Source organism: Megascapheus bottae, chromosome 16 (assembly GCF_031878675.1).
Source record: "Megascapheus bottae isolate mThoBot1 chromosome 16, mThoBot2.hap1, whole genome shotgun sequence".
Lineage (NCBI taxonomy): Eukaryota > Metazoa > Chordata > Mammalia > Rodentia > Geomyidae > Megascapheus > Megascapheus bottae.
This window is the reverse complement of record NC_143524.1, coordinates 28,867,342-28,882,658: the sequence shown is the minus strand read 5'-3', so window position 1 is coordinate 28,882,658 and position 15,317 is coordinate 28,867,342. Positions and strand designations below refer to the sequence as shown.

Here is a 15,317-nt window from a genome sequence, read left to right as displayed (position 1 = left end):
AGTTAATAATCCAATCACCTACATTCATTAAATGATCATCTGTGACTACCAACTTTTACAAACAGAAATATTACAGTTCTATGACAGTATGACATAGGACAGAGACAGAAAATAAGTGAATGATCAAAAAGGGATTGAACTAACTGAAGATTAGCTCTATATGAATGTGTATTCTACATACTATACTTAGGTATATAGAACATTTATTTTTATAGTATTTTAATTATGTGGTCATAGGACTTGAACTCTGGATCTGGGCACTGTCCCTTAGCTTTTGTGCTCATAGATATCACTTTACCACTTGAAGCTACAGCTTCATTTTCAGGATTTTGGTGATTGATTGGAAATAGGAGTCCTATAGACTTTCCTACACAGGCTGGCTTTGAACTGAAATCCTCAGATCTCAGGATCCTGAGTAGATAGTATTTCAGGTTTAAGCCACTGGCACCTCACTTAGAGCATTAATTTTAAATGATCCAAACATGTAATTCCCTAGAAAAGGAGCTTTATGTATATATTTGCTTAATACTTTAATTAAGGATCTAAGATAATCAGAAAAGAAAAATATTTACCCATTTAACATTGTCTATTAGCACTTCTAATAGGCTTCATGTAAGAAGAAATGTAATTGAAATAATAGTAATTTTAATTAACTTGAAAACCAGTAGGAATGAGCTAAAACAGTTATTAGAGAAAAATTCTTTTACTATTTAAAAGAAGACTGGAAAATACAAGTAGTGTATATATCTCAAGACATGTTACAACATGGTAAACAAAAAAAAGAAAAGAAAGGGAGGAAGAGAGATAAAATATAATGCAATCATAACTAATTAAATTAAAAAATAAACAATAAATCATATAATTTCTGGATAAATAAGTGGTTAATTTTTGAAACAGACACATAAAATAGGCTTACCATTTGGGAAAAGTATGAGACCATTTTTGATTTGTTTTTAAATTCTTGAAGTAGTTTTTTTGTTTGTTTGTTTTTTTGTGGTTCATAGAACTTGAACTTGGCCTAAGCGCTGCCCCTAAGCTCTTCAGCTCAAGGCTACTGCCTACCTCTGGGCCTAAACAATGTTCCTGAGCTCTTCAGCTCAAGGCTACCACTATACCCTTGAGCCAAGCACCACTTCCCATTCCCTAGAGGTTAATTGGAGATAAGAGTCTCAGGTCCTTTTGTGTTCTGGCTGGCTTTGAACTTTGATCCTCAGATCTCAGCCTCCTGAGTAGCTAGGATTGCAGACGTGAGCCACCATGTCTGCATTTGAAATAGTTTTCTGATAAAATAGAACAGTCAAATGTATTCATTGAATAATAAAAACCCCAGGTGAATGAGAAGCTATAGGGGTAATCATGGAGCCATGAACAAACAATACAAATGTAAATGTCAGAAACATGTTCTTAAATTGATTGAGCTATCCTAAAAGATACATTATTATGTGATTCCAGAGCTTTGAAAAGAATATAAAATAGCATCTCATGAATCAACTTCAGAAATTAATTGTACTAAACTATAAGAAATTATCAGTACATAGTGCTTTACATTTCCCTTCCCTTCTCTATCTCCTACCACACACTCCTACAAGCTCTCTCTCCCTCTCTCTCTTACACACACACATACACACACACACACACACACATACACACACACACACACACACACACACACACACACACACACACACACACACCTTAGCTTTTAGAGTTGGCCTAGTCAACAATATTTGGTTAAGCCAGGCCCAGTGTCTCATACCTGTAATCCTAGCTACTCAGGAGGCTGAGATCTGAGGATCAAGGTTCAAAACCAGTCCAGGCACAAAAGGACCTGAGACTCTTATCTCTGATTAACCTTTAGAAAATGGGAAGTAGGGTTTGGCTCAATTGTAGGGCAGTAGCCTTGAGCTGAAAAGCTCAGGGACAACACCCAGGCCCAGGAGTAGGGCAGTATCCTTGAGCTAAAGAGCTCAGAGACAACACTCAGGGGAGTTCATCCCCATAACCCACAAAAAAAAGAGGGGCCGGAAGTTTGGCCTAGTGATAGAGTGCTTGCCTAGCATGCACGAAGACCCGGGTTCGATTCCTCGGTACCACTTACATAGCAAAAAGCCGGAAGTGGTGCTGAGGCTCAAGTGGTAGAGCTCTAACCTTGAGAAAGTCCAAGGACAGAGCTCAGGCCCTGAGCCCAAGCCCAGGACTGGCAAAAAAAAAAAAAAAGCAAGCAAGGAAGCATATTTGGATAAGAACAACGGAGCTGTGCTACAGAACCTTAGAATAGTAACAGTTAGCAAAGCAAGGCATAAGGGAGAAAGAGCCTCTAACATGTAGGATCAAGTCTTGATTTAGCTACTTTGTGATTGTGAACATTCGGAATATTCGCATTATTTATCGACCAATTTGTGTTTTAGGTCAAAAGAAACATTGTTATGATTAATAATATTGTTTTTTATCATTTTGCTTTCATATGACTCATGGTATTGAGAGATAAGAAGTATTTCATATTTTAGATCTTATTCTTATTACTACATGTTAATTTTCCAAGGTAGGGTTTTCATACACACATACACACATACATACAATGCACTTCAGTCTTGTTCACTCCTTTTATTAGTCTTTCTTATCCCCACCTCCAGGCTCCCCTTCTTTTAAATTTCTTAGAAAACCTCGTGATGGGTATTTTATGTCCTTTTTGTATGTACATACAGTGCACTTCATACATCAGACAACTTAAAAGCAAGAGCAATTGTGTGTTTATCTGCCTTTTGCTTTTCTTTCAGGCTTTTATTGTCTCATTTACATCGGACATCATTCCTCGTTTAGTTTACTACTATGCCTACTCTCAAAACACCACACAGCGGTTCAGTGGATATGTCAACAACAGCCTGTCAGTATTTCTGATAGCTGACTTTCCAAACCATAGTATGCCTTTGGATAATAATCGTGACTTCACCACTTGCAGGTTTCTGTTTGCCTATGTTTTAAACATCTTTTTAAATGATAAATGTTATGTGTATTTTAATCAAAATTCATAGCTTTATAAAATAAACTATTTACTTTAGGCAACAAAAATCCTAAATCAGTAATGTGCATCAGTGTTAGACTTTATGTGTTATATGTTTCTTGTTTTTAAAGGTAGCATGTACAAAAGTATGAAACCATTACTTACATAAATTTAGCTGTGTAGCCTCAGGAAAAAAAGATTGAATGAGAAAGGTGGAAATAGCAAAGTAGTAGTGGAATCTTTTTAAATAATACCATTCCATTTCAAGGTTTGGGTTTTTAGTGTAAGGAATGTGAAGCAGGATATGTGAACCTCTGTGTACACATCCAGTGTATCAAATACTGTGAGCATATTTGTAAGTGTAGAACTTAAAGATGACAGGTAGATGGGTAGATTATTGATAAATAGATAGGTTGAAACATGACAGAAAGATAGACTGATCATAGGAAAGTATATAGAAAGATAGATGAGAAAGAAAGAGAGAGAGAGAGAGAGAGAGAGAGAGAGAGAGAGAGAGAGAGAGAGAGAGAGAGAGAGTAATCTTAACCTTAAAGCTTTAACATATTTCTTTCTTTGGGATTCTTACAAAGAAAGAAACATGTGATAGGAAAACAAAACCATTGCTCTATTAATCATGGGATATGGAAGAATCTTAGCATATTTTAAGAGCATGAGTATACTATCATATTTCTTTCTTTCTTTCTTTTCTTTCTCTTTGCCAGTCTTGGGCTTGAATTCAGGGCCTGGCACTGCCCCTGAGCTTCTTTTTGCTCAAGGCTAGTACTCTACCACTTGAGCCATACTGCCATTTCTGGCTTTTTCTCTTTATGTGTTACTGAAGAATCAAACCAAGGGCTTCATGTGTGCTAGGCAAGCACTCTATCATATTTCTTTTCATAACCTTTTTTTTAATCACCTTCAATTAGTTGTTCAAAAAACTTCAATTCCACGTACTTGCAAGTATAACACAACTCATTTAGTGTCTCCCTTCCATTCTTCTTCATCTCTCCCAGTCCCACCTATTTCCTCAATTTACCTGATTCCATTTTCACCTGTGTACATTTAATATTATGACTACATTTGCCCACCCTTAGTCTAAAACTACCATTTGTATTCTTGAAATTACTGCTTTCTATCTGGACTAAGTTTTTGAAAGACATAAGGGTTTTATGGCTTTAAATAGCAGAGAATGAGACTCATTTTTAAAAGTTAAGAATGAAGAAATTGAATGAAGACAATAAGATAAAGGAAGAATGAAATGTCAGAGTACCCAAGAAATAGAGTTTCAAGAAATAGTTTCAAGAAAATCAAATCCTTTTAAGTAATATAGGAATAGGCTAGTTATTTAGTATCAGAAGAAATAGATTTTGGTAAGGGAACAATGGAACTACATGTGTGAAAGATAAGGAAGAGAGAATGCTGCAGTGACAAAGTTGGATAACTCATTTGAGAAGCTCATTTCACTAGTATGCATCCTGTTAGAGATAAACTGCAGGGAAGTGGCATATGTCTGTGGTTTTGAATAATAAAAGCAGCGTTTAATGTTATCACTTACCTTCCAAGGATCTAATCTTGTTGTTAGGGTAAGGGTCTGTTAATGAAAAACTAAAGAATCGATGACATGTCTGTACTTGAAGTTGTAGTGGATCATTCCATTTGTTTCCAATTTCCAGGTACAGAGATTATAGGAATCCACCTGATCATGAACATAAGTATGCTCATAGTATGCAGTTTTGGCATGTCCTCGCTGCCAAGATGACCTTTATCATAGTTATGGAAGTAAGTACTTTCCTCCCTTCGTTTCCTCTCCCTTCCCTACCTTTCTCCTTCCTTCTTTGAATTCTTTCATTCTCTTTTTCTTCCTTTTTGTCAGTCCTAGGGCTTGAAGTCAGGGCCCAAGCACTGCCCTTGAGCTTTCCCAAGGCTAGCATTCTACCACTTGGACCACAGCACCACTTACTGTGTATGTGGTACTGAGTAGTCAAACCCAAGACTTCATGCATGCTAGGCAAGCACTCTACCACATTAGGCCACATTCCAAGCCTTAATACTCTTCCTTTCATTCAAGTTCCTCTCTTCTACCTTTGGGAGAGATTCTAAAGGACTGTGTTTATCAGAAAGATAGTGTGTGTGTATTTGCATATATATATACTATATATGTGTTTATATATACTTATATTGTGTGTATACATATAGAGAAATATGCATGTATTGGTGTATGGTTTGGCTTCTATTATCAGTCTTAACAAATTTATTAGAGTTTTCAAAAGATAAAGAATGTATTTGGTAATCATGTTTCATCAAAAACTTCTTTAGCTACATTTTAATTACACATTAAATGCCATTGTGTATGAAAACTGTAGGTCAGGAATTACATATCTTCCTGAATGCTATTGGATACCTGTGGTCAAACACAGCTTATCAAAATGAGTGAAACAGGTTAAAATGACTTCACATTCTAACTGTGTCTCTAATTTTCCTTTACATTCCCTCTAGCACATTGCATTCATAGTTAAATTCTTGTTGGCCTGGATGATACCTGATATACCGAAAGACATTGTAGAGAAAATCAAACAGGAAAAGTTAATGACTGTCAAGATTCTCCATGACTTTGAGCTCAACAAATTGAAAGAGAACTGGGTACTTAATCATAATACGTATGACAAGCATGTCTTGATGGAGGAGAGCAAAGCCCAACTGGCTAAATCAACCATCTAACTAGTGGAGTGAGCAAGCAGCACCCTGTCAGTGTCCTTTCTCTGTTTTCTCTGGGTTGAGGCTAGAGGCCAAAAGCCATGTACCTAATAATCCTGTTCTGTTCTTTTTTTTACTCAAAAGTTTTTATATACCTTTATGGAGGCCAATTTTGTGATGCTGGAATAGTACCACTTGTACATCATCTTCTGGGCCCTCCCCAGGTTTTGCTTTCTTGGGGTCCTGTAAATGATAGTCAAAAGTGCATGTGGAATCACAGCCTGGGAAATCATGGAACAATGCAGTTTAAAATGAACCCGGGCCTTGAACATTCCCTTCCCTTTCCAGTGCATCTGTGCATTCGTATGGTCTTCCTTGGAATGATATATTGCGTTCCCATTGAGATTAAAATAAAAGAAAGAAAGGGAGTAGTGGGCCTATGGAGTCATGTAAATGCTGCCATTTTAAAATGTGTAAATGGAAAACAGAAATCAGATGATAAAAGGAAACTTGTTTATTAAAAAACGTTGGGTAAAATAGCAGGAGTTTGTTCCTGAGTTGTCTGGTAAAAGCAAAGCTGTCATAGATGCTCAGTCCTCCCAGAATTCATTTTTTTTTCCAAGAGACTACATGAGATTCAATAAATGATAAACAACAAGTTAACATTTTGTTGGTAGTAAAGACTGTGGATTGTCTTGTCTGACAGCAGCATTAATGAAGGTATTAAGTAACAAGTTTTCCAGTAAATGAAAGTTCTCAAAAACTAACTACATTTTCTTAATTGTTAAAGAAGGCAAGACAGTGATAGCAATTAATTTATTCATTTTAATCTATAAAATTATTGAAATTTAAAAGTCACTTTTCTGGAATGCCTATTTTGCATCATGAAGCATATTGAACATTACCTTTTGGATGTTAGGTACAAGTTGTTTATGAAATGTGATCTCTTGCTTTTAATGAAACTTCAAACTTTTTTATAAGTTTATTGCTGTTTCATATTGATGTATCTATCTCTTTACACAATATTCAGTGCCTTGCTTCTATGCCTTTGACACCTGAGAAATGGTATTTTCTGTTCATTTGACATGATGTAACATTTTAAATGCAAACTTGCCTTAGAAAAACTGCCAGTGTAATAACAACTAGAAATTAACGTCCAGGATAATCAACAAAGAAATAATAATGGGTTAGACCTGATAATGAAGTGGAAAATATGCTTGGCTAATTTATTAATCTAAAATTACCACTGTGTCCATGTACACATATTTTTATTCTTGGAACACTTAGCAAAATATTATATGTAATTATTTATATATAAGTAATATATTTGTGTGTGCATTTACATGTTGTCAATACAGTGAAAATGCAATCTGATTGTAATAATATTTGAGCAGTTAGTTTCAAATTGCCATTCAATTTCAAATGAATAGTGATTTTTGTTATATACATTTAAAGAATGTTCATAGCATATCATTATCTGTGCTAGAAAATTCTTATTGCACTGGCAATACTAAATGTAAAACAGATGGTATTAATTGTAAATTTTAGAGTACTGTGAGACTGATATTGCAAGGCAATATCAAATTTTCATCCACTATGTAGATTATGTGAATATACTTGTCTAATTTGAAATGATCTCACAATTGAAAGGTATTTCCTATACGCAGAGATGCACTTTTGCTGAAGAAAGCCATAATTATTATGAAATAATTGTGTTTCTGTTCTATATGGAGAAAATTAAAGAGAAAATTGTTCCTAGATAAATAATACTTAATAATTGATGGATATTTTCCTTTTAAAACATCATTGAAAGTACTTTGTATTTACCTTACAATCTCCTACTGAGTAGTTTCTCCTTGCTTACAATGAAACACTGGTATCATATGCCTAAAAGTTTACTAGATTTTTCTCATCTATATACACCCACTGATTATGAAGGAAAAATTGAGTTAAGAGCATCTGACCAACTGAAATAGGTTGGCATTTCTTTGCAAGCATGGCAGTGGTTTTTATCTCCCAGGCAAGCATGTGGTGATTGTTTCCAATGATGTTCAAGGAAATACTTGAGATCTTAGATGAAATAAAAAATTTAAGTACCTGTAACACAAAACTCTTCCCAAATGTGTTCAGTAAGCCTTGCCTTGGTCAGTTTCTCTTTGCATCCAGGAAGCTCAGTACAGCTGTATTTTAGAAGGAATGTCCTAATTAAACAAAGGCCTATTCAACTGTAACTGCCTCGAATCACTGCTGAATTTAATGTTCATCCTTCAGAAAAGCTATTAAATGAATTGTCAAAAGAAGAAGAGGAAGAGGAAAAAGGAAGCAGAGGAGATAGCGGAGGAAGGGGAAAAAAGCCTATCTTTTGAAACCTGGGTAGATTTTACTGAGAGGAGGAGATTCATGTGGAGGTATGACTGGAAAGGCATGTCTCCTCCCAGTGCCATCTAGTAACCACAAGAATAAATATCCAGAGAAACTTTCAGATGACAGTTATTGTGTGCCAAAAGTTAAACAGATTCCATGGTAATTTGTTACCGTCCCACACCGTTAGTGGATTGACTCCTCTTTAGGGTGAGGAATGTATACTGTTCATTTAAAAAGGAGCTTATTGTTTTTCACACATTTGTTTTAAATCAATAGGTTATTATGTAATTGAAGACTTACAAATGGAAACAGTATTGTAAGAACTAGGTTGAGAAGTCTAAAATGAAGGATCTTTTTAATTATTGTTTGCTTCTTTTTCTAGACCCAATTTTTACTCTTTAGTTTTTCTGTGTAATAATTTAAGAATGAGTTACTCTGACGTTATATAAAAATTGATGATAATGTTTAAAACTATGTACAGTGTGGTTTAATTTGATGAGATATTTGCTTCTATTTCCCCTTATTCACAGTAACAAGTCACACAGCAAAAATACCTAGATTTATTCAGACTATTTGTACTCTTGAAAAATAGTACAAACTTAGATAAAATAATTAAAGATAATCTTAAGCATATCATAAGACAAAGCTGCCAGTAAGGCCAGGAGTGTGGCCTAGTGGTTGAGTACTTGACTACCATGTATGAAGCCTTAGGTTCAATTCCTCAGTACCACACACAGAAAAAGCCAGAAATGGGGCTGTGGTGCAGGTGGTAGAGCACTAGCCTTGAAAAAGCTGGAGGACAGTGCCCAGGTCCTGAGTTCAAGCCCCAGGACTGGCAAAAAAAAAAAAAAAAGATGCCATTAAGAAGAACCAGAAAAAAAGAAACAAAATGAGAAGTCTTCAGTCCATCTTGTGGTGAATTCTGATTTTCTGCTTGAGAAAACTAGAGATTCCAAGGGAAAAAGCATTATGGGATCAAAGACAAGTTGAGCTAATCTTCCAGTAGAGCCTTGTGAAAAGCATGCAAGAACTCAAAATGGTTGAAAGTAACAGTCTGGAAAGCAAATTTTCATTGGAAATATATCAGACAAAAATAGATAGAGGTGTTTTATAATAATTAAATGGTGGCCAGGAGTTTGGCCTAGTGGTAGAGTGCTTGCCTAGCATGCACAAAGACCTGGGTTCAATTCCTCACGACAACATACATAGGAAAAACTGGAAGTAGTGCTGTGGATCAAGTGGTAGAGCTCAAGGACGGTGGTCAGGCCCTAAGTTCAAGTCCCCAGTCCAGCAAAAATAATAATAATAATAATAATAATTAAATGGTGACTTTAAAAGCACATAAAATATACATATTATTCTAAATATGAATTTATCTAGTAATGAAGGAAAAATATAAAAGTAATGTTCAGAGTGCTAAAAGTAATAATGAGTCTACAATTTTATTTTGGAGATGTTACCATGTTTGCAATGACTGGCATTGAAAATTGGGGGAGTAGGAAATTCAGTAAGAATACAGCAAATTTGACTAATGCAGTGAATCAATGTGACACCTAACAGACATCTAATCATGGTGACACATACATTCTTATCAAGTGTTCCTAGAATTTTTTTTTAAGGAATCATGTCCTGGCCCACAAAACAAGGTTGAAATCATGCAGAACACATCCCTTTTTTATTGTTTTGGTTTTGTTTGCTTTGAGATTTGATCTTGTCATCCAAGACACTACAACTAACTTTTGTTGATAAAATAGAAAAAGAAGTGCATTTAAATGGGAATAAACATAAATGTTCATACTGCTAGTAGTTTATAATTACAACCGAGGGAAATACCTATTACACATGAGTAACTGAATAAATGAATTTAGGGATATTTATTACTGAGAGTAAAATAATGGGGAATTGAGTGGGTGATTGCTCCATACAAAATAACTTCGTTTTAGAAAAAAATTACCTGCAGAAAACAAAAGCACAATGGAACACATAGATATTAATCCATTGAAGTATACTTTACAATCATCCAAAATTGCTCAATCTCTTGTTATGGCATACAAACAAATATGAAAATCTATAAGAAAAACAAAAATAGAGGCCAGGAGTTTGGCCTGGTAGTACAGTGCTTGCCTTGCATGCACGAAGACCCAGAAAACCTGGAAGTGGTTCTGTGGCTCAAGTGGTAGAGCACTAGTCTTGAGGAAAGCCCAAGGACTGTGTTCAGGCCCTGAGATGAAGCCTAGGACTGGCAAGAAAAAAATGCAATCAAAGCAAAACTGGACAGTAGTTACCTCTTAACAGACCAGAGAGTTGGAGTCAGCAAGGTCAGAATTGGACACTTTAATCTAAATGGTAATGTTTCTTTGTCCTTGAAAATGAATCTGAAAGACATAACTATGCACATTACTATAGTCAGAGGTAAACTAATTCAACATCCTCAAGATGTCTATCAGATACATAAATAATTAGATAAGATCCTTTGATTCAATTTATTATATCCTGAAACTCAGTAGGATATATACTGGGTCATTTCATTACACTGTATATTGAAAATGACAAAAATGAAAATCTGGCTAAGAAAAAGTCCTGAGTAATCTCTTCTATTCAATATCTATGCTCTAATCTGAGGACCAATATAAGGAGAAATCATCATAAAACATCATTACAAAACATGCATTAACAAAAACATTTAAACATGACATTCAAAATCCTGATTGGAAAAAATCTGTAAAACCAATAGCTAGCATTCTTTGGGGAGTCAATTAGCTTCAAAAAGGAGAAAGATGGAAATTTATGAATGAGAAACAGTTGAGGAAACCATCACTCATTTGTGCATCATCTTATAGATCCTGTTTTAAACAATCTGTGTGAAAGGAAATGAGAATAGCAATGGGCTCTTCAGAAGGAGAAGTAAAAATGGCTTGGGACAAATGCAATGCTTAACATTGCTAGCTATAAGGGAAACATGCTAAACAGCACTGAGATGCTCCCTCTCTCTTGTTAGAATGGCCACGATCACAAAAAGAAGCAGCTAACAAATGCTGGCAAGGATGTGTCCAAAAAGAAACCCTAACACACTCTTGGAGAAATGCAAATTTGTCAACCACACTAGGAAGCAGTATGGAGGTTCCTCAAAATAACAAAATGTAGAATTTACCCTATAATCCAGCTACAAGATTACAAACCAGGGTACAATAAAGCCCCCAACACAACCATGTTCATTGCAACAAGGTTTAGAATCAGCCCAGATGCCCCTTACTGGATGCATGTATCAAAAGAATATAGTATACTTTCATTCATATTCATAAGGAATTTATTCATAAGGAGTGATAAGGTAGCATTTTTACAGAAATGGAAAGAGGGGAAAAATTATGTCAAGTGAAACGAGTCAACAGGCCCAAAGATACAAAGGTTGTAAGCTTTGTCCTCATATAGGGAAGCTAGACTTATTTTGTATGCAAGTGTATACAAATTCCTTGAACCAAAAAGCTGTATCCTTTTAACTGAATAAAATGTATTTAAAAAATAGCTACATATTGCTTATCTTGCAAAAAAAACAAATTTATTCAGTGACATATGTTACATTTAAGGAAAAACTGAAGTAGTGTAATTTCTTAGAAAGTAAAGTCTAAGTTCCACAAAATAAACACCAGGAAACAGATAATTGAAAGGGGTGGAGTAGGGTTAGGCACAGAGCGATAGACAAGTGATGGGGGATGGAGAATAGACAAGAATTCAAGGTATATCCCACAAAATTGAGAAAAGTGAAGTAAGGGGTAGTTAGAAGGATGGGTGAGAATATTAAAAGGGTGACATTGATCAATATGCATTTTATTTGTAAGTTGCTTTGTGAAGTGACAACTCATTGTACAACTACTTAAAGATAATTTGAAAAAGAACGAAATCTGACAGCTTAGAGAACAATACTGACAGGGTGCTTTTCATAAACAGATGTGGGGGAAAGTAATTTTAACAAATGACTGCCTATTCTTTATCTTAGAATGAATAATACGTTATTTTAACAACTTTTCTAAAACATGACTATGATTTTAAAGGTACATCTCCCATAGAGAAAAGAAATATTTCCAAATATAATGATAGAGTATATAGAATGGATGTCCTTCAAAAAATTATAGATAGGAGTGAGGAGCATAAATTATAGAAGATCTAAGTAAAATATGATCAATGGCTATTCATCTGTGTTCAAGCTCAGTAAGAATAGGTGGATTTTGAGAGCCATTTTCATTTGCCAGTTCTCGAGCTTGAACTCAGGGCCTGGGAATTGTCCTTGGATACTTTTACTGCCCTTGGACACTTTTTGCTCAAGACTACTGCTCTGCCACAAGGGCTACTTGAGCCACAGCACCACTTCAGGCTTTTTCTGTGTCTGTGGTACTGAGGAATTGAACCCTGGGTTTTGTGCATGCTAGGCCAGCTTTCTACTGCTAGGCCATGCTCCTAGCTGGAGCTATTATTTTTTTAATAAATTTTTATTGTGATTAATAGAAGGGTTACATTATATTCACCAGATAGAAGGTGCATTACTTCACATACATTGATACCCTTTCTCATGACATGGTCCCCATTTCCCCCTCCCGCCCCCCGCTTATCTTGATTTTCCCCCTTCCCTATCCAATTTCAAATAACCAATTAAGCACATATAAAATATATCAGATAACAAGGTGAAATATTGTAACAATATGAGATAACCAAGGGATGGCAAAAGAGATGAGCAATAACATAGTACATTAAGGACAACAGTCACTCATTATATGGCTTTTGTTTCCTTATCCTGGAGGTCCTTACATTTAGTGTCGTACTATTTGGCCTAATGTCTCTAGATTTTGTTCTATTGTAAATCTTTGCTAGGAGAGCCCAAGGTTTCTACTGATTATGACAAATGAGGGAGATTCTTGGGCCTATGTTTCTTTGAGTCTGGCTTACTTCACTTAACAGGATTTTTTCCAAGTCTTTCCATTTCCTTACAGATGGGGTTATGTCGTTCTTCCTGACAGCAGCATAGAATTCCATTGTGCATAAATACCACATCTGGTTGATCCACTCATCAACTGAGGGACATCTGGGTTGGTTTCGTATCTTTGCTATGGTAAATAGTGCTGCAATGAACATTGTTGTGCTAGTGGATTAGTATGCCCTTTTTATTGGTAGAAATAGTCATCATAATAAACAGATAACCACACACACACCTCCACACACACACAGATGCACAAATACACTCACAAGACTGCATATTTTCCAACTACTAATTCCACCCTAGAAATAAAACCAAATTTCTTTTATCTTCAGAAATGCAAATTTGTGAATTTTAGACACAAATAAGTTACTAGAAAGCTGGCATTCCATCTATGTCCTATGTATTTAATAGGAAATCATAGGAAATTGCCCATGATAAGTACATTTAAGATGATTGTTAACATCATGTCTAACACAACTCATTCAATGTTAATAGGTAGCTGATAATGTACTTATTAAGGAACAAATTAAGAAAATCATACCTAGTGGATAGTGTAGTGCTTTTCTGTATAACTGAGTTCTCAGTTTAACTCACTCAAAGAAGCTACAAAAGCAATTTTGGCTATATTTACAATAATCTCAACTGTATTGCCCCCTACTTGTTATAAAGTAGAAACAAAACTTCAACAAGTTCCCTACTTGAAGGGAGGCTAGAGAAGTAAAACAATATCTTTAAGTGAGTTTCCCTTAATTCCCTAAACATGGTCAATCTCTTGCTTCTGCTGAAGGAATAATAGCCGTGTGTATAAGTAAAGAAAAATATGGGGGCCGGGAGTTTGGCCTAGTGGTTGAGTGCTTGCCTAGCATGCATGAAGACCGGGGTTCGATTCCTTGGCACCACATACATAGCAAAAAGCCAGAAGTGGTGCTGTGGCTCAAGTGGTAGAGCTCTAGCCTTGAGGAAGTCCAAGCACAGTGCTCAGGCCCTGAGTTCTGTCCCCAGACTGGCAAAAAATAATTCAACAAAAACACACAAAAGTAAAGTGAAAAGGGAAAGAATATAATGATGCAGAGAAAGCACAAAAATGGCAGTGATGAGCTAGGTCGTTCAAGAGTAAACGCATGGTTTAAAATTCTCAGCTTTCAAGAGTTTGGAAATGTGGGGAGAATTTATAGTTACAATGGTGAATGATCTTGAGCAAATAAGGAGTCATAAAACATGGAATAGCTATAAAGAAATTTAATAAAATTTGTGTCAGATCTGTAAATTTCCTGAGTAGAACTAGGAGTGATGGACTTATTTACATAATTATCATTAATCTCACCACTGGAACCCATTGAAACAAACAAACAAACAAAAGGCCTGGCACCAGTGTTTCCTATGTATAATCCTAGCTGCTCAGGACTCTAGAGTTCTGAGGCTTACAGTCAGAAGTCAGCCCTGGGAAGAAAAACTTTTATTTCCAATTAATCAGTATGAAAGTTAAAAGTAAAGCTCCTGTGGTAGTGTGCCATACCCCCTGTCCCCACCCCACCCCCCCCCCACACACATGAGGTGAATTTTTTTTTAAGTTCAAAAATCTTCAAATTTGTATCCCTGGTGCCACTATAATGGCAATATACCTAATGTAATGAAAAGAAAATGAAAAAGAAAAAGGTACAACAGATAAAGGACCTTAGTAATGTACATTGAATTGACAACACATTGCATTAATCAATAGCTGCACTTTGTGCACACTGTGGTTGTAACAGTCCTAAACAAGAAGGGTTTCCTGTTCCAGCTGCAGTAACTTTTTCTGACCATGGATCATCACTCCTTCCGTGGTGGATTTTTAGTTCCTCTGATGCATTTGGGACAACTCCTTCAAAGTAGCATGCAGCTGTCCTGACAACTCCTCCCTCTCTTTCCTGCTAAGAACTGTTGTTTTGAAAACCTGCTACTATATCCACTATATCCACCACCATAACTCCCACCATATGGACTGCCAGAGCGTCTTCCACCAAAACTACCCAACCACTCTCCATGAGGCTCACATATAGGATTTTTGTTGCTGACTTGAGAGATGCTATCACAGACTTTCCTGCCCAAGCTGACTTTGAAATTGGACCAACTAGACCTCAGCTTCCTGAATAGCTCAGATTACTGACATAAGCCATGACATCTGGGTCCCTAGAGTTTTCCATTCCTTTTATTCATGGTTGAGTGCCTATAGCAATAATTAGAACTGGATTCTAACTCTCAATGAGAGGCTAACTGAAGGAGCTGAATTAAATAATATACATTTGATCT

General features: G+C 35.8%; 1 protein-coding gene across 3 annotated transcripts in view; it reads left to right on the top strand.

Annotated features, from left to right (window-relative positions):
* Positions 1-8,492, top strand: part of Ano5 (anoctamin 5) — a 48,520-nt gene extending 40,028 nt beyond the window's left edge. For 2 of the 3 annotated variants that reach the window (XM_090347995.1, XM_090347992.1), the window contains 3 exons: positions 2,778-2,959; positions 4,675-4,780; positions 5,498-8,492. In XM_090347995.1, coding sequence (XP_090204121.1) covers positions 2,778-2,959; positions 4,675-4,780; positions 5,498-5,719 — 510 coding nt within the window. In that variant the 3' untranslated portion in view covers positions 5,720-8,492. The remainder of the gene's footprint in view (positions 1-2,777; positions 2,960-4,674; positions 4,781-5,497) is intronic. The other variant, XM_090347993.1, reaches the window with a different exon arrangement.
* Positions 8,493-15,317: the final 6,825 nt, after the last annotated feature.